The sequence below is a fragment of the Equus caballus genome, chromosome 19, assembly GCF_041296265.1.
Source record: "Equus caballus isolate H_3958 breed thoroughbred chromosome 19, TB-T2T, whole genome shotgun sequence".
Lineage (NCBI taxonomy): Eukaryota > Metazoa > Chordata > Mammalia > Perissodactyla > Equidae > Equus > Equus caballus.
Window position 1 is genome coordinate 29,823,322 of NC_091702.1, and position 20,371 is coordinate 29,843,692.

General features: G+C 36.1%; 1 protein-coding gene and 1 pseudogene across 14 annotated transcripts in view; one reads left to right on the forward strand and one right to left on the reverse strand.

The window, feature by feature from the left end:
- FXR1 (FMR1 autosomal homolog 1) overlaps nt 1–20,371 on the forward strand; it is a 63,401-nt gene that overhangs the window by 24,951 nt on the left and 18,079 nt on the right. For all 14 annotated transcript variants that reach the window (XM_070243299.1, XM_070243300.1, XM_070243303.1 and 11 more), the window contains 7 exons: nt 9,380–9,451; nt 9,858–10,006; nt 10,232–10,325; nt 11,007–11,123; nt 12,460–12,630; nt 14,047–14,125; nt 17,821–17,930. In XM_070243299.1, coding sequence (XP_070099400.1) covers nt 9,380–9,451; nt 9,858–10,006; nt 10,232–10,325; nt 11,007–11,123; nt 12,460–12,630; nt 14,047–14,125; nt 17,821–17,930 — 792 coding nt within the window. The remainder of the gene's footprint in view (nt 1–9,379; nt 9,452–9,857; nt 10,007–10,231; nt 10,326–11,006; nt 11,124–12,459; nt 12,631–14,046; nt 14,126–17,820; nt 17,931–20,371) is intronic.
- Nucleotides 434–4,646, reverse strand: LOC138919123 (diphosphoinositol polyphosphate phosphohydrolase 2 pseudogene; annotated as a pseudogene).

A 20,371-nucleotide genomic window follows, 5' to 3' on the forward strand; every position in this document is an offset into this window, starting at 1 on the left:
TGGGAGTCTGTCCATATGACATGTACTGTTTAGGCATTACAGTTGTTAGTCCTTCGTGTTTTGAACGAAATAACTTTTTGAAAGCTCCCCCCCTTTAAATTCAGAGTAATAAAGCTTACTGTAAAAAACGAAATGATACAGAATTAGTGTGTATAAAGTAAAAAGTAAACCTTCTTTCTTAGTGTACGTGTGCTTGTCTCCTCACCTCAGCTTAAATCTCATTTACCAGAGTTAAGTGTCTCTCTAGATTGTTTTCTTTACATTTATAAAGAATTTGTGTGGTTTTTTAAGTTACAGAAATTGGGAATACATTATATATTTGTGATTTTTGTATTCACTTAATTAGGATACCATAGAAATTTTTATGTCTATACATATGGATTTCCCTCATTCTTCCTAACCACCCCATAATAGTCCTTAGTACAGTTGTATGATAATTCCAAGACACTGAAATCATTGACAGATTTTTTCACTCTTACCAAAAAAAAAAAAAAGCCAGAGTTGATGTCCTTATGTAAATCATTTTCTGGTAATGTAGTTGAAGTAGTTCAGTTGCTGGATCAAAAGGCATGTATATTTAAGATTTTGATAGTACCAAAATGTACCATGTCATCTTCCAAAAATTCTTTTTGAATTATCACTTCATAGTTTTGCTAACACATGAAGGTGTTTGTTTCCTCATAGGTTGACTGGCTGATTTATTATTAACCAGTCAAGTTTTATGTAAATGTGATAGAAGGAAGCTGTGGTCTTCTGAATCTTCATTTCCTTGATCACTAGTGATACAGAACATCTTTTAAATTAGTTTATTGGGTGTTAACCCCTTTGTTCTGTGAATTGTCTTTGGTTTTTGTCCATGTAGTTTTTTTCTTTTTTTAATCTTTTTTTGTCAGGAAGATTAGCTGTGAGCTAACATCGGTTGCCAATCTTCCTTTTTTTTTTCCCTCCCCAAAGGCCCAGTACATAGTTGTATATCCTAGTTGTAAGTCATTCTAGTTCTTGTATGTAGGATACTGCCACAGCATGGCTTGATGAGTGGTATGTAGGTCCACACCCAGGATCTGAACTGGTGAAACCCTGGGCCACCAAAGCAGAGTGCGTGAACTTAACCACTCGGCCACAGGTCCTGCTCCTGTCTGTGTAGTTTTTGATGTAGAAAATCTTTGCATTTTATGGATAAGTTTTTATCTGTTATATTGTGTTTTCTCCCAGGCAACTAAAAAAAAAAAAGCGTTGTGGCTTATTCTATTAAGAAGTCATATTTTATTCATTCAGGTCTGCCATGTTTTTGTGGGTTTTTTTTTTTCCCCTAAAATAAAAAGAGTACTTACGTTTTTAACTTGATACTTTTCTCTATGGTAATTTATTACATAGTTTATTACTTTTAGTATCTTAATTTTTAAATCATCAGCCAGTGTTTTCTTTCTGCTAGTCACAAATACTAGTATAGCAGTAATAACGTACTAGTTATTAACATATAATCTATGAGGCTTTTTAAACAGTTTATCTCAGTTTAACATAACGTTCTCTTGAGGGCCTCTTCTAAACTCTGAATACTTCATTAACTTTTCCAAGGTTAGATAGCTTGAAAGTTGGGAGGCTGATAACTAGTTTCAGTTTTTGTCCTGAATGTTGTTCTTTAACATATCATGCTATGTTCACAGGATGTTGTCAGTTTTGTGCCAGATTCAGAACTCTTGCTCTTTTGGAGTTCTAGGAATCCTTCCTGTTTGAAGATGGGAAAGGTGACTTTGATTTTGCCATTAGTAGTGCATTTAGAACAAAAATGATCTAGAAGAGAGCCTTCCATTGAGCTCTTCAGGCGTTTATGTAAAGTTCAGCCATATGAAATTTCCATTCTCGTAGATCAGGAGTGGTTGAATATTGACAGTTTCCTATGGTTTACTCTAAAATTTTATTGCTTTGAAAATATGTTTGGCTACTTGCGGTTCACCTTTCCAGGCAACTTATGAGACTTACATGAAGTTATAGAACATAAATTAGTGTCGTAGTCTTGTAATGGCCTCAAGACGATGACGCTGTATGATTTATGAAAGAAAGTTGAGGTTTTGAAAGGTCTAAAACTCAAAGGTTTCTAAATCTAATTATCTGACTTTTTTTATTTGACTTAAAAAAGTGGAATATATTTTAATATCTTTATAACAGTAAACGTAATTAAGTATTTTCGGTAAGTATTTGCTTAATGGTTGGTTTTGCTAAAGATTGCTAAGAAAATAGTGCTCAGCTTGTAAAGTTGGAGGTAATGGGAAAATGAAGAGTTCATTGATTCTCTTAAGCTTGATATATAATAAAATGCTCTGGGATATTTGAAGGGCAGTAGAAAAATTATTTTCTCCCTGTGATATATGAGGTGCTTTGCCTTACTGCCTTGTTCAGCAAGTTAATACATATGCTCAGATGTGTTACACAGGAAACCTGACATCTGAAGCCAATAATACAATTTTACAAAGTTTTCTCAGTTTCCCCTTTGAGTTTCACATAGGTGATATTAAAAACTTTTTTAATTGTGAAGTTTTCTGTTGGAACTAAGAATTGGCAAGCTTTTGTTCTTGTGACATGTGCCTTTCCTTCCATCTTTTATGGCAGATTGTCAGATATTATGGTTGTACATCTTTATATTTTAATTATAACATTGGGATAGGTGCCTTGTGAGAAATTAGACAAAGGGAATAAGAATTAATTTGAGATACGACTCTCCCTCATTTTTTAAATTCAGTATTATATTCATACAAAAGATACAATGTGCATGTATAGTTTACATCTTACCTTTAAAAATGTTTCAGTTTTATTCTTAGGACCAATCTGAAAATTTTAGCTGTCTGTAGTTGGAGGCAGTCTCTCTCTTAATACCAAATCCATTGTTAGTGCTTGGGAAATGCTTATACATTAAAGAAGAGGCAAGCATATTCTTCGGTACTTATATCTGTCTCATTTGGGGAATGGCAAGTTTCTAAGACTTATGAAACCCATTTGTTAAAAGTGTTGGCCACAAATAGGAATGAGAATATACTATTGTGTAGGTAAATAATGGAATTATTGTGTTCTAGGTGTTAAACTTGCTTTCCTAATGTACATTTTCTATTTCTTGATTGATTGCAGTGAAATGAAATGGTGGATACAGGGGAACAGTACTCAATAAATGTATCTCATGTAGTTGTAAAAGAGGTTGTTTTGATTATTCAAGTTAATGGTTAACATTATTTAGAAATTTACTTTATAGTTTGGTGATGCGTAGAAATTCCTGCTTTGGTGTTCATATTATCTCTGGTTGTGACTTTGAAAGGCATAGTTGAACATTATTAACTTTTTTTTTTTTCAGTTTTCATGATATGCATTTGCTACATGCATTTTGCTTACAATACCTCCCTAAAAATCACCAACTCCATAGAGTTGAACTTTATGTTAAAGGACTATTGAGTTATAGGGGAATAGGCCATATCGGGTAGCTAGTGACAATAATAACTAATTGTGAACATTGAGACAAATGAGTTGACAAATTCCTAAAAACAGAAAATTGAGTCCTTTGTCAAAATAGTTATTGAACCATATAGAAAGAGTCCAAATCTGGAATTTATGAATTAAAATTGTGATCCTATGAAATAAGTTTTTGAGTGGGTGGATTTCTTTAATATCAGGATGTTCGTAAATTCCCACAACAGTATTTGTTGAATATGTTAATGCTGTGAATGAGAAACCAATTTAGGGGGAAAACATACCCACAAGTATGTTGATCTGACAGAAACCACAGACTGATGTCGAATGGACAAAAAAGTGAAAAAATGACAAAATAACATGGGAGGTGGGGTGGGGCAGGGGGCACAGTTAAGGCATCTAAAAAAAAATTCCACATGGCTTTGGCTTATTAAAATATTTTACACTTAAAAAAAAAGATTTGAAAGCATCTGAAAAACATGCAAATTGTTTGAAAACCCTGCATGGCAAATTCAGACAGTTTGCAAGCGTCATTCAGATGTTTGCCAAGGAAAGTAAAGAAGCCTCTCCCAGTGAGGTGGCACGTGGTCGGGAAGATGCTCTCCCAGCTCCCTCTGTATTATACTAGATGGCAACCCAGGGGTCTGTGCAGCAGTTACAAACAAGGTGTTATTATCTGGAGGGGAAGGGACAGTGGAATTGTCATTGGATGGAGAACACCTCAGCTTTAGTTTTTCCAGATACTCTGCATGTACAGGCTTATGACACTGGAGAACTTTGATAGCATCTTCAACTTTGAACCACTCTCTCTTCCTTCCTCTATTAACAGAATCTTCCCAATCTTCTAATATTTCAGTGACAGTAAGAACATAAACATATGTCCTGTGCTTTCGGTCTTGGTTCTCAAATATGCCCAGGAGTCTGCCTAATTTTCCTTTGACCCAGCGTCTTCATAAACCTCCCTCACCGCAGCACCGCCAGGCTCCTCATCGGGCTCCCCGCCTCCTCCTGGGACAATCCATTGGTCTGGGTACGGACTGCTTCTCACCAACAGCACCTCGTCCTCTTGCTCGCTCCGGAAGCACAGGCACACTGCCCGCTTCTTGAAGCCCTCGTGGTCGTAGGTCCGCGTCTGGTTGGGCTTGAACTTCATCATAGAGGCGGGCCCTTGCTGCCGCTGCTGCTCCGGCTGCCGCCGCCCCGCCACAGATAGCGGGCGAGGGCAAGTCGGGGCGCGGGGAGGCGAGGCGGCGGCGCGGGACGAGCAGTGAGGCCGGTCAGTCCCGGAGCCGGCAGCCGCTCCGGCGCGGGGCAGGGCAAGGCAAGGCGCCAGCGTGGGTCACTGGAGCCCAGGAGCCGGGGAGCAAGCGCCGCCTCTGCCGGGGTGTCCGCCGCTCTCCATGGAGTCCGCCGGCTGCTCGCCTGCTCCCTCCTGCCGCCGCCTCCGCCAGGGGAAGAGCAAGGCTCAAGGCTTGCACCGCGGAGACAGTTGCGAGGACCCACGCCGACTGGGCAGCAGTGCTGCGGCCTGAACATTATCAACTTGAATGAAAAGTTGATAACATTTGAGGAGCCAGACTGGAATTCTATTTAAGTCACAATTTGGTTGTGTGCTAGGATTTGGAGATCATTTTGTAATAAGGTTTGACTTGGAGTCTTTTGGTAGAAAGAATCCTGAAATAGGCCTTTGGAATTTGATTCTTCATATTCCATCCTCTACTCCGTAAAACCATAGCCTTCTTCAGTTTGAGTACTATTGTGTTTTTAGGTCTCTCATGGGCACTCCTTAGTGGGTGGAGACTTCCTGCCTTTTTTGTGTGTGTGAAGATCGTCCCTGAGCTAAAAGCTGTGCCAGTTTTCCTCTACTTTGTATGTGGGATGTTGCCACAGCATGGCTTGATGAGTGACATGTAGGTCTGTGGCCAGGACCCGAACTGGTGAACCCAGGGCCACCGAAGTGGAGTGTGAGCTTAACCACTATGCCACCCGGTTGGCCCCTTCCTGCTTTTTTTTAAGCTCTTAGAGAAACTTAGAATGTTAGAACAATGAGGGCCCTTGCTTTAGAGTGTGAATTGCTCCCTTGGGAAAAGTTTGGAGATTTAAGTGGAATCTGAGGAACAGGAATTTCTGTGAAGTGCTCTTACTGCAATGCCATAGTCATAAATAAATTCAGTAATCAACATTGGAGATGTAGTACACTAGGGCACAGTTTTAATGCTGGGTTATTAAAGTGATTTTTCATTGTGTGAAGACACCATTCATTTTGTAAGGGATGTGATTTGATTTGACCCATAGCACTCAAGTGGAGCCAAATTCATAGTGTTTTGATTCAGGCTCAGGAACTTAGATTAGTTGGCTTTATCTTTCAGGGGTAAAGTTATTAAGCTACAGAGCTAGATGTAAGTTTAAAATGGAATCCAGCATGTTAATGTTGAATGACAAAGCCTCAAGGCAGTACAAAATGGTTTATTCTCTCTTTTGTACGTAAGCTTAAACAGGAAGCCAGAATCCTAGAAGGGTAATGCCTTGGTGAACATAGGATTAGAACGAAGGGATTTAGGTAGTTTTTTCAGCATTCAAGCTTGAAGGACCCATCCACTATGGATCACTAAGAGATACTCCAGCCTGCTTAGCTTGAACTGCCTTTCTGAGAGAGTGCTTGGAGTGGGCACTTTTCCTTCTTAAGGTTTTCTTTCTGTTTTTTTAATCCTCAGTATACTAGGGAAAATAGTCATCATCATTCATCGTTTGGGTTCAGTGGGCCATTTTTATTGTTTGTTTTTTTGTATTTTTAAGTAATTTTACATAAAATTTTATACAGGTAAAAATAAAAGGATGGTGACAGTCAACATTATTAGATATTTTAATAAGCATTTAAACATAGCAAATCCAAATTTTTATTCCGTATTTTCCTGGTTTTGACAATACATATGCCTAAAATGAGTAGAGTTCTTTAAATATTACTAATCATCAGGTATCATGCATAAACCAGAACATGTCTATCTTAAAAATACTGATAATCATATTTAAAATACGTCTCTAGTAAGATCTGGTTTATCATTTCTTCTGGTTCATCTTATACTTGAATTATCAGAATGTAGTACTTTAAGAATACTTTGGAACTTATGGTGGCTTCTAATATTATTGAATAGAATATAGTTGTCTTTGCACTATAATTGAACTCCTTTCATATTTAAGCAATTGGATTTTTTGCATTTCTTCATCATCTCTCTCTAGTCATCTTTGTATACACAGCTGCCTTTGGCATTTGTCCACTTATGAATTGTATCAAGTACATTTTGGTGTACAAATACAAAAGATGAAAGAATACTGTCATGTGTCCTTCTAGAAAAACACAGTGGTCCACATTCTTGTCCCAGGATTTTGTATGATGAAGTTCCAGTTGAATGACTTAACTGAATGTGAATACTAAATTTCCTTTTTCTCCTGAGAAATATATTCTTGGCAAATATCCGTCTAGGATGTCATCTGAAGACTTCATAGTCTGAAATTCTGCTTATAATTTCACATTCATCATTAGAATTTAGAGTGCTATTGTCTGTCTCTTTGCATCATTCTGATTCCTTTAATAATTGTGAAAGTTCTTCCTCTCTAAATTTTCTTGTCTTTGCAATCATTGATGGAAAATAAAAATTCGTAATTGTTAACTATTCAACAATAGCCAGAAGCAGACTACAAGAATGGTGTCTCCAGTCTTTTCATACTTTCTTGAAAGACTAGGTAATAAAGAAACTAGAGAATGATGCAGTAGTAACGATATATTTCACTGTTAATCTCCTTCCAGGTGATACCATCATTCTTCTGTTATAGACTTTTTTTGAAGCATAGTTGGGAATAATTGATGAATGATAATGAAATAGCAAAGTATTTTAAGATACAGGGAAAGTAAGATCACTAGATTCTACATTAGATTTATAAAAAGGGCCCACTGGATACATACAATAATTGCAAAATAGAGTTTTTATTCTATACTGAAAAAAGTAAAATTTGTTGTTTTTTTGGAAGACCTATAAGAAAGGGTAAAAGTCATGAAATAGAAAGATTTGTGCATGAAGGAAAGGCAAAAGCCAAAATTGAGTCCACTGGAGCCAGGTTGGTATATAGACCTTTTTTTCCCTCATAGTTTTGTTTTTCTGTTTTTGTTTTTTTTTTTGAGGAAGATTAGCCCTGAGCTAACATCCGCTGCCAATCCTCCTCTTTTTGCTGAGGAAGACTGGCCCTGAGCTAATATCCATGCCCATCTTCCTCCCCTTTATATGTGGGATGCCTCCTCAGCATGGCTTGCCAAGTGGTGCCACGTCTGCACCCAGGATCCGAACTGGCAAACCCTGGGCCACCGAAGGGGAGTGTGCGCACTTAACTGCTGCGCCACTGGGCAGGCCCCTCCCTCATAGTTTTTTCTTTCATTTTTTTCCTTAAAGATTGGCACCTGAGCTAACAACTGTTGCCAATCTTCTTCCTTTTTCTCCCCAAATCCTCCCAGTACATAGTTGTATATTTTAGTTGTGTGTCCTTATAGTTGCGGCATGTGGGGTGCCGCCTCAGCATGGCCTAATGAGCACCCCAGATCCAAACTGGCAAAATCCTGGGCCGCCAAAGCGGAGAGCGCACGAAGTTAACCACTCGGCCACGGGGCTAGCCCCTCTCATAGCTTTTTTCTAATCATGTATACAGTAAAGTTGATCACGAGGTTTTTGCTTATTCGTTTACAGTTCCAGTATTCTACCACTTCCAAGATTATTCTCAGATCATTTTGAGAGAAGCTTCAGGTTTTCTAAAACTATTTGCCCATCAGTAGTCATTTGCATTGATTTCATGGATGGCTGTTAATTTGTATGGGTAGATTTCTCCAACCTTATTTTATTATATAGTCAGGATTTTTGTGAGGGTACTTCTTAAGTCATCTCTTCCCAGGCTCTGGCGCCCCCCCCCGCCCCGGTTTTCCATGTATTGAAAACAACAAACAAGCTGCTGTATCTTTAATTCCTAATGGAAATTTTTCTAATGTATTATATTAAAAATAACCTGATAATTACAAGTTTAGAGCATGTAAGATAAGTTTTTTAAATAGGTTTTGTTAAGATAAAGTACTCTGCTAGATAGAGTAAATGTGTGTAATTTTTTTGTTGTTCAGCTGAACATTTTTAGTATATTTGATTTAGGTTCCTCAGCAGGGGATCTAAATGTCATATCTTTGAAGGAATTTTGTTTTTAATTTTTTAAATTTTAAAATTTTCCTTCTCCCCAAAGCCCCCCAGTACATAGTTGTGTATTCTAGTTGTAGGTCCTTCTGGTTCTGGTATGTGGGATGCCGCCTCAGCATGGCTTGAGCCCAGGATCTGAACCTGCAAAACCCTGGGCCACTGAAGCAGAGTGCGTGAACTTAACCACTCGGCCGTGTGGCTGGCCCCATAAAGGAATTTTAAAATTGGGTTTATCACTTTCTGAGAAACAATTCTTGATTTCATCATCTTATAAATATTGACAGTAGATTTAAAATACATCTCTAATAAGGTCTAGCTTATCCTTCTGATACGTGAATCATCAGAGTGCAGTACTTAAAGATGAACAGTGTTGACAGAAATGGATTTATATGTATTTTACACTACGTAAAACTGCCTCGTAAGAAGCATTTCTTTAAAATAATACTTAACTTATGTTTAGTAAACCACCACGAATTCAGAATTGGATTTCCAAGGAGCCAAATTGGTCAGAAAGGGTTCAGTTTTTTTCAGTAGTAAAATTTAAATGTCCATAACTCTTATTAAACTATGTTTATTACACCAATTTCATCACAATAACATTTTTGATTCTTGAATTTAATGAGATTTGGCATCTATAAGTCATTATTTAAAATATTGAAATCTTGGGAAGAATGGATAAGGATGGTTTTTTTCCTTCTCAGGTATATTCAAGAGCAAATGACCAAGAACCTTGTGGATGGTGGTTGGCTAAAGTTCGAATGATGAAGGGAGAAGTAAGTGATGTTAATACTTGCTTTGTGATTAGTTTCCAAGGAAATACCTCAGCGCTTGGTTTCTATAAATGTTATTCCAACTCCTAGTTTTGTTTCTAAAGCCCTGCTTCACAAATAGTTGATCACGTATTTCAAGAATTGATCAGACTATTAATTTCTTGTCTTTGAATTTTCACACACCAAAGCTACTCTCCAGAAGTACACCCCAAGCATGTGAGGACCACCAAGGGTCATGCTTGTAAGAACCTATAATCTAGTTTAGGCAAATCAGATTGAATAACTAAGCTGTTCTTAGTGTTTGTGCCACCAGGGGGTGGGTCTGCTGGGAGCAAGATAATTAGAACTTCATTTAAAGCTCATTATTTTTGTTCAGATGGGATTTTTAAAGTATTTTGATGTCTTTTAGTTTTATGTCATTGAATATGCTGCTTGTGATGCCACTTACAATGAAATAGTCACATTTGAACGACTTCGGCCTGTCAATCAAAATAAAACTGTCAAAAAAAATACCTTCTTTAAATGCACAGTGGATGTTCCTGAGGATTTGAGAGAGGCGTGAGTAATTTTCTTTACTACTGAATTGCTTTGTGAATTAGGAGGATTTTTCAGTGCTACGAAAATCTTTTTTCCCCAAACGCCATCAAAAACTTCTGATACAAAATCTTTTTAGTAAACAAAAGTTTTAATGGGTAGTATCAAATTGAAATACTGAGCTTGCATTATAATTGAAATCTAAATTTAATCTATTTAGGTCTTACACTTGAATTAATTTCTCCCTAGGTGTGCTAATGAAAATGCACATAAAGAGTTTAAGAAAGCAGTAGGAGCATGCAGAATTTTTTACCATCCAGAAACCACACAGTTAATGATACTGGTAAGATAACTCCATATTTTAAGGTTGTTAATGGATATTGCACAGATTTTGTAATTAAATATTTCAAAAGATAAAAGCTAACTTGGAGTATAGTGAATTTATTAATACACTAGGAGAAAAATTTTTTTGCAGTTATGAAATATTAATTTTTTAATTTCTTCTGGAGTAAGGAGGAAAAATTTTAATGTGACACTGTTAACAGTGTAAAATTCTTTTTTTTTTTAAAGTTTTTTTTCCCCCTTTTTCTTCGAAAAGCCCTCTGGTACATAGTTGTGTATTTTTAGTTGTGGGTCCTTCTAGCTGTGGCATGTGGGACACCATCTCAGCATGGCCTGATGATCGGTGCCGTGTCCTCACCCAGGATCCCAGCCAGTGAAATCCTGGGCCGCTGAAGCGGAGCGAGTGAACTTAACCACTCGGCCACGGGGCCGGTCCTAACATTGTAAAATTCTTAATGTGTGGGATCATGTGTTATCCCCCCCTCAATCATAATTTGATTAGCAGTTCTAAGTAAAATGAGAATTGAGAAAGGAAACTAAGACTACTTGTGGAAGGAGGAATGTTAAGTGAGGAGAGGAGGCATGGTAGAAGAGAATCAAAGAAGGCTTTCCATGGAAGGTCATGTTTGTATTGTCTTGAAGAATGATTAAGTTTTTGAGTGATTGACTTGTTTGTTTGTAGTCTGCCAGTGAAGCAACTGTGAAGAGAGTAAATATTTTAAGTGATATGCATTTGCGAAGTATTCGTACGAAGTTGATGCTTATGTCCAGAAATGAAGAGGCCACTAAGCATTTAGAAGTAAGTGGGTTTACTCATAAAAAGATTTTTTGTGTGTCCATTTAGTTTTGTGAGTATATCATTCAAATTCCCTGGATCAAACTGCTTGACTATAAGGTAAGTCAATTTAGGACCTGTTTTGTGGACCTGGAGTCATTGCGTCCTTCGAAGAAGTGCTTTTTTCGGTTACTTTTCTCAGACGTAGCCTTTCATTTGCTAAATGCCTGTTTAGTTTTTTGTCAGGACTTAGATGACAGGTACCAAAGAGCTTAGATACTCACTAGGGATATCCAATAGAACTATATTGCTAGTTCTTCTTTACTCTTGTTCTTAACCTTTTTTTTTGGACTAACTTGTCACTGTCGCCACACACTATAACAACTCTTGTGTAAGAGGAGAGGAGGGCACGTAGCATACAGTTTTTTAAAAAAGCCTGTCGTTGCTTCTCTATCCTGTCATCAGGTACTCCTGTTTTGTCGTGTTCTTCACTGCCACACTATTAATGACTTGTTCCCTGCCCCCACCCCCTTCCGCCCCGCAGCACACATGTGAGCACACACTGTCTTAGAGATATTGAGGTATGTTTATCTTTAGGACAAGTTTGCAAATACCCTTATTAATTTAAAAGTTCCGAACAAGGGATATGCAAATGAGTTTTGAAACACGAATCATCTGAATTGGAGAACTGCCTATATCAGTAATTCTGAAAAATTGTTTTAGAATTACTATTGTCTATGACTATGATTAAATAGACTGATCAAATGGTTTCTTTCCACTTTCATTGTATGACCCTAAATGAGTTTCCTTTATTCTTTTTTTCCCTTAGTTGTTTTTGTTTTTTAATTGTGGTAGAACATACATAACATAAAATTTAGTGTCTTAATCATTTTTAAGTATGCAGTTCAGTAATGTTAAGTATATTCACGTTGTTGGTCACCCAGTCTCCAGAACTTTTTTCATCTTGCAGAACTGAAACTCTAAACCCATTAAACAACTTCCCATTTTCTCTTCCTGCCAGTGCCAGGCAACCTCCATTCTACTTTCTGTTTCTATAAATTTGACTACTCTAGATATCTAAGTGAAATCATATGGTATTAGTCTCTTTGTGACTGCCTTATTTCAATAAGCGTAATGTTCTCAATGTTTATCCACCTTGTAGCGTGTGTCAGATTTTGTTAAGGCTGAATAATTTTACATTGTATGCATATATCACATTTTGTTTATCTATTCATCATTCAGTGGACGTTGGGTTGCTTCCACCTCTTGACTGTTGTGAATAATGCTATGAACGTGGGTGAACAAAAACCCATTTTTTGCTTTTGAGCTTTTATAATTTCTAGTTTACCTCTTTTACTAGTGCACAAAACAACTTGCAGCAGCTTTTCATGAGGAATTTGTTGTGAGAGAAGATTTAATGGGCCTGGCAATAGGAACACATGGTAGTAACATACAGCAAGCTAGGAAGGTTCCTGGAGTTACAGCTATTGAGCTGGATGAAGATACGGGAACATTTAGAATCTATGGAGAGGTAAGCTGTTGTTTGTCCCCAACCTCGGGTAACTTTACTATAACATATTAACTATTGTTTGATCTTACTTTATCTGGAATTTCAGTTTACTAGTGAAACGCTTTAAAATCAGTCAGCCTAATAATCATTACACATATGCAGGTGAATTGAAGATGATAATTGTATTATATGGGACAGTGAAAGATACTGAGTATTTAACAAGCGCTATTTTCACAAGTTCTTTAACCAGGTGTTTTTGAGTTCCAACTCAGTTTTATCTGCATTACAAATCAGTTTTTTGAGTGCTCGGTATGTGTCATGCACTAGCAGTTAATAGAGTATAATAGAATAGCTTTTTTTAGAACTTGAATTTGGATAATATTTTGTCATTGGTTAATTGTGACATTTGCATGGACAGGAAAATAATATATCTGATAAATAAGTAATTCAGACTTTTCATTGAGACCGTCCTTCACATTAGAATAAATGGATGAGTTCTAGTAGGGGTTGATAATTTTAAGTCTTTTCATACAATAGCTCTTCTTTTGAAAAGCTTGAGTCGTGTAGTAAATCTGAGTTAGGAGGCCTGAATTTTATTTCTGAAATCTTTACAAGTGGGCAGTATAAAAAAGTAATGAAGATGAAAAGCTTTGGAGCCCTACTACCTGAATTGGAATTCTGTGTCTACCACTTTGAGTGGGCTTGGAGAAAGTTACTTAGCTGCATAATTTTCTTCATTGTAAAATGAGAATAATAATAGTACTTGCCTTAAAGTTTACGAGGATTAAATATGGTTATAAAATTTTTATTGTGTATGGTATATAATATAATGAGCACACAATACACTTGATCTATGGTTATTAAAGAACAAACATTAAAAGTGGAAGTTAATTGTTACTGAAAACTGTAAATTCTTTTTAGAGGGATCTCCTCCCATCATCTTTTAAAATTCGTTAGAAATTAGGAATTTTTAATGATCTTGTCAGTAATTTTTAAAAATGTGTCTCTGCAAAAACAGCTTTCAAAATAATTTATGTTGAGAAAGAAAGAACAATGCACGCAATATGAGCAATTTGTTTTTAGCATTCACCTGGAGAAATTCAACCTGGGAGTATGGACCAAACATATTTAGGATTAGGTTAAAATTTGGCAAACATAAATAAGTTAAACTGCTAATTTTCTCAGGAGCTTAAAAGGGACCTTAAAAATGTCTAATGTTTTGGTTCTAATAGTACTTTTTTTCCTAGAGTTTTAATGATTACTCTTATTTTTTTTTTTTAGTACTTCATGAATTAGTTGACCTTATATGTCACTAGTGGGTTGAGTATAATATTGTACTAGAGCATAATTCAGATTTTTCTCGTTTCTCATGTTTTGTTTTGGGTTGTGGGTTTCTTTACGGTTTTATTTCATGTTTATTTTCCCCCTCTTCTACAGAGTGCTGATGCTGTAAAAAAGGCTAGAGGTTTCTTGGAATTTGTGGAGGATTTTATTCAGGTTCCTAGAAATCTTGTTGGTAGGTACTTCTACTAAATGTTATTTTAATTACATAGAGTGACTTAATTGAAAATTAGTGTTGTCTGATATCTTATTTTACTTATGTGGAGTATTTGGATAACAGTGCTTGTTTTCATTGTTTTAGTAGTAACATTGTATGTGACTTGTTATTGTCTTCTTAAAAAGTGAAGATGTTTTCTTTCTTCTGTACAGGGTGACCCACTAATAAGACTCATGATTTTTGTAACAGTCATTACAGTTTTTCTTAAGCCTTTTCATCCTTTGGGCTCTTTCTTAATTGCTTAATGTCTTTTTATCATTCGTATACATCAGAATTGTCATAGTACTTTTTGAGAAGGTGTTTGTGATAATTTTTTTCTTTTATTTAGTGCAGAAGAAAAAGTAAGAGTGGACTAACAATAGGGTAATAAACTTCTACACAGTAGGCCCTGAATAAATAATAATTGGTTGTTGCAAAGGCATAGAATAAGGTAAGAAGTCATGGGCAGGAGAGAAGGATGGTGATAAGATAAGGGGAGGTTTCACTGTTAAGTTTTTGACACATTAATAAAAACTATTTTACTTGTGAGTTATAAGTTAAGTGACAAAAAATTTTGAGTTTGAAGCTGTACTTAAATGAACATTATAGGTTGAGATGCGTTGTTTAATAGCTTTGTTATTAATATCCCCTACATCTGTGCTATCCTTAATTTTCAATGCTATTTGAGACAAATAGGAAAGCTTTGGTCACGTGTTAAATACTCAGTGATTGTCCTAAAAGTTTAAAGGCATCAACATAAAGTAGTAACATTTACTAAGAAGGATGAGTTGTCATCTATTGTGTCCCATTAGTTTTTTGACTTTATTGAAATTTATAGAGCCGTTTGGGCTCCCTTTGTGTATTATTAGGCCTGTTCTGCCTTTAAGAAGTGATTTGTTTGCTATAGGTATTCTATTTGACAAAGCCTGTAAAATAGATATGTAGGAGAAAATTTAAACAACAACAAATCAAATACTTGCACTATAAAAAGACATTTGTTTTGGCTAGTAACAAGTAGTATATTCTGGGACAATAGTCTACAACACAAGAATTTGGATGGTTTCTTGGTATTTGCCTGTTAGTTACATAAAAAGCTTTTCTCTTGTGCCCAAACATTTGGATAGGTATGACATACTGCCAGTTAAGTAAGCTCCACGTTATCTGCTCTTGGAGACGACTGTTTACTGTAGAGTGAACTGCTGGAGAGATGAGTTGTTAAAATTGAATATACCTTGAAGAATTTTGTGTAATTTTAATAAACATTAAGATACAAAATATTTTCAAATGTTTATCATTTTCAAATGAAATAACCTTTGACAAGAAAACTGGTTTTGAAATGATCATCTTTTTTGTTGAAATCACACTCAGTTATTGACATCTATGAGTGCTAACATTGTGGTTGCTGCTTTATAGAACATAATTTAACTTAGATGTCTTCACTTGTAAAAATGATTTGGTGGTGAGTGTGTACAGGGGAATCGGTTATTTTCAACTCAGTTTTATAGAAGATAGCCTTGGTCTTATGGAATTTGTGGTATTGTTAATTTTGAGTAAAAATTCCTGGTATTTCAGAAATAAGGAAACTGGATATGTTTGTAGTTGTCTGATTCTTCTCTTTATTCATTTGCCTGTGCAGTGATGTGAGTACCTGTCATGTCCCTTTTTTCCTCACCCTGTCTTGTTTGGCTTTGGTGATTTGGGTTATTGGTATACTCTTTAGGAAATACACATTAGCAGCTGCTCTTACATGTTGGTGAAATACTCAGAAGTAAAGATTTCAGTTGGTTGTGTATAACACATTTCCCTCCAAAATAACACATTTCCCTTCAAAATGTTTTATGGGTGACGCATTCTTAGTACATTCTTAGTCCAAATGAAAGAGTAAAAGAGGACTGAAATGGAAAAGGGTATGAGGGCTACTTGGTGGGTAAGTTCCAGAGAGGATTCCCTTAGACATTCAGGTTCCAAGAGTTCTAGAAGTTGACCATTCTCACCCATCCCAAGTCAAAAGAAAAAATGGTGAACATTAATTTGAAAATGACTTGAAAGCTTTCACCTCCTGGAAGCCTTCCTTAATCACTTCTCTACTCTGTCCCTTCAGCATTTATGCTCAATGCTCAATTTATGCTACAGGTCTGCTTCAGTTTGTCAGTATGCTTTGGAATTTAAACTCTGGAAATGATCAGTTAAAATATTGACAGTCTCTGGTGGGACTAAATAAAACTTGCAGGTAGGTCCCTGCCATGGACCCTAGAAGGGTGATGGATGTTCACTCACCACTGGTATAGTTCACAAGAAAAAAGGGGCAAAGATTCTGGGGGAGGAATTATGATATATCAACCTGAGTTCTGTTTTTTCGAAAAGATATTTGCTTATTTTTAGCAGGGTCAAGAATGGAGTTGCTGCTTGAACCTCACTGTGTTAACAGTGAAGGCAGCTTTTATATGCTGCTGCTAGGGCTGCTCAGAGAAGATATGCATCATCTGACTTCCCTGTCCTACTCTGTTTTTTAATTTTGCCTGTTCAATTGCTGCTGCTTGTAAATTTAGGGTTACTAATGGGGGAGGAGGTTTGAGAATAGGGATAGAAAATCCTATATTGACCAGCTTACTGTTGCCATTGTTCCATTGTTTATTCTTTAATGGAAACTGTTCTCAAGCATGCAGTAGGAAAAACTTGGATTTTATACCTCTTTCAACCAAAATTTATTGTGGAAATAGATTGCTGATTTAGTTAAAAAAAAAAGGATTTGGACTTCATAACAAATGTGGTGGTGTTAACTTTATAAGGGATACATCTATTCTGCTAGTGAACAGTACCTGAATATTTACTTCTCTTAACCAGGTAACACTACCCAATATTGCTTTGTTATTTTATTGAGTGTATGTTACTTTTATCTTTATAATTAGTTAAGTTCCTAAGGGGAAGAGAATCTTCATAACTCCCTTTTAGTTTTTCCTTTAATTATTGAATACTCAATAACTCTTGTTTGACAGACTTAGAAGTTAAGTGTGGAGAAGGTAAATAATTTGGATTTTGTGTAATTTTGCAGTATTTCATATCCAGAAAGTAAACATACCATATACATGCTGCATGTATTTGTATAGCTGTGAAGTACTTTTAAAAACTTCTTGGTGTAAATGTAATACTTGTTAAATGTAAACATTTTATTTCAGTGAAGAGAATATTCATTTTAAAAGTATCTTCAAGTCACAGGTATCTTTTGAACAAATAGAAACTTGAAAATAAAAGCAAGATTGATGATTTTGCTCATCTTTTGAATAACATATAAAAACAATTATGATTATTGCTAAAAGTTTTTTTTTTTGCTTTTATATATATATCCAAGCTTTTGAAATGAGTTGGACTTGATATTTTAAAAATATAAAAATGACATGGAACATAGTAAAAATCGTTTAGACTTTGAAAATGGTCTTACATGTGAGCAGCATCGTCAGTCTCAGTTAATAACAGCCTTAGGCATACTAAAGAGAAGGAAATTTCAGACCAAGGATAAAATTTCTCAGTAGTCTTTAGGATGAATTAATTGAGAGTAAAAAGATGGAGCTTTACTTGGTTTTTATAATTTGATAGCAAGTCTTAAATTTGGGCTGATGTTGAAATGATAGCAATATTCGTTTTTAATTTACTATATTTGTTTTCTCTTATTAAAGGAAAAGTAATTGGAAAAAATGGCAAAGTTATTCAAGAAATAGTGGACAAATCTGGTGTGGTTCGGGTGAGAATTGAAGGAGACAATGAAAATAAACTACCTAGAGAGGATGTAAGTATTTAAAATGTAATTTAATTTGCCTGCTTTTTTTTTGACGTTCTTTTCTTGGCTAACTTATTAATGTTATTTTATGTTTTGGAAATTGTTCTGGAAAGTTGTATCTAGTGAGCCTACTTAATGCTCTGATGCAGTGAATTTTTCTTTCTTTTTAAAAAAATTCTGTTCCTTATAATATTGCTGTACATACTTAGAAAACAAGTCATCTTTCAATTGTGGGACTTTGGTTCTTGGTTGGTTTCTCAGTACTTGAGTAAAAAAACCCAGTTTTTGATAAAAAGGTTTTAATTTGATAATCTTAACGGTTCTTTTTTTGTACTTAGAGTGTAAATCTGTAGAATATGATACTCTCAACAGAAGTGTATTATTAAGGAATTCTTGATAAATAACACTCTCCTTTACTTTCAGTGGAATCTGAAAGCACTGACCATTTCTTAATTGACATCTTCAAGCTTTTATGTTGCTGTGAATTCTGATGCCAACTTTCAGAAATTTCATTTTCAGTCTCATCTCACATGTTGATGTTTTGTTCACAATGCTGTTCTTTATTCCTCATACATCACTTTAAGGATCTCTCACCTTTGTGGCTCCAGTGGTCATCTCTGTATAGTTGACTTAAACTTTGTATGCCTGAAGATAAAGCAAGAATTTTCCCCCGAATTATCTCCCAGAAAGCAGGATACTCACAACCTCTCAAGTTTTGCACAATAGATTACTGTTTGGAGAGTTGGTTAACCTGTTGAACAGAATCAGTCTTGTAAAGAAGGAAAAAAAAAAGGCGGCCAGCCCCAGTGGCCTAGCAGTTAAGTTCAGCATGCTCCGCTTTGGCAGCCCGGTTCAGATCCTGGGCGCAGACCTACACCACTCATGTTAATGACCATGCTGTGGTGGTGGCTGACGTAAAAAGAAAAAGAGGAAGATTGGGAACGGATGTTAGCACAGGGTGAATCTTCCTCAGCAAACAGAGAAATCTGTAGACGTTTAGTCCTGACAGATAGCCTCATATCAAGTATTGGATGTTGTAAAGATGCTTATTAAAGGTAGCCACTTCCCTTACACTTTTTAATTAGTTAGAATGTGGAGGTAAATATACACTTAAAAGCGAATGAGGAAAAACAAATAACTTAGTATTTTACAAGTGAGTACTTGTGGCTCAGATTGATTTCACTGTACACTGCTTCAAAATTTGTTGTAAGTCTCAAGTAACTTTTGCTTATTCTTAAACACCATTTCCCCAGTCATTTTTCGTGACTTTAAGATGCCTTTGAGATGAGGGTTAAAATAGATGCTGTGTATATATGTACTCACATATATATAGTAGATACTATTATATTTGGCGCTTTCCCCTTTTATACTTAATAAGTTGATCTGAAGATCAAGATGTTTACTGGACAGGGCCATTAAATGACTGAACTATAAATTTCTTAGCTTGGTAGTAATATCTAGTCTTCCCTTAGCTTTGCTGATCCCCAGTTGCTTTCTAGTGTTTACCATCTTCTTGCAAGCTTTAAGGTCCTCTTTCATAAATAAGAACTCATTGTACTTCCCTGTGTTTGTAGTTTTGGTCATTGTTACCACCATTCCTGTACCAGGGTTAAGAAACTTACATGCTTAAACCAAGCAGATTATGTAAATAATTAAGTGGGTTGGGATGTACAAGACAGGAGTGGGGAGGGCTCATGATGTCTTTCTGTAAAAGAAACAGATGCAGCTCAGCTTTAATTTGGTTGCCATGTGGGAATGCATGCATTTTGTGTTGCTATTTCTTCCAATATTTATAAGAGAAGCTGGAAACTTATAATAATACCCAAATTTTTCAATTTTTAAACCATTGCATGTTAAAACAAATGTGAAGGTTGGTATTGGCTTAGTTGGGGCCACCATTTCACAATTTAAGCTGTCTAAATCCGCTGGAGACTCATTTTAAAACTCGTTTACTCTGAAGTCTTTGGTGTTAGGTACTTAATTTTCTTTCAACCTTGTATTTTGTTTTCTGGTTTATCTTATGTCTCCAAGCCAGGTTATGAATTCCTTCAAGTCAAGAAATCAAATCTGAATTATCATTGTCTCTCTTCTTCCCTAGCACAATGAATAGGCACTTGATAAATATTTTGTTAGTTCATTAAGTTCTTTTAAGATTAGAGTTTCTTGTTTTTTTTTTTTGAGGAAGATTATCCCTGAGCTAACTGCTGCCAATCCTCCTCTTTTCGCTGAGGAAGACTGGCCCTGAGCTAACATCCATGCCCATCTTTCTGTACTTTATATGTGGGACGCCTGCCTCACCGTGGCATGCCAAGCAGTGCCATGTCCGCACCCGGGATCCAAACCGACAAACCTCGGGCCGCCAAAGTGGAACATGTGCACTTAACCACTGCGCCACTGGGCTGGCCCCTAGAGTTTTTAATTGTAAAAGAAATAGCTTTATGTGTAAGTCA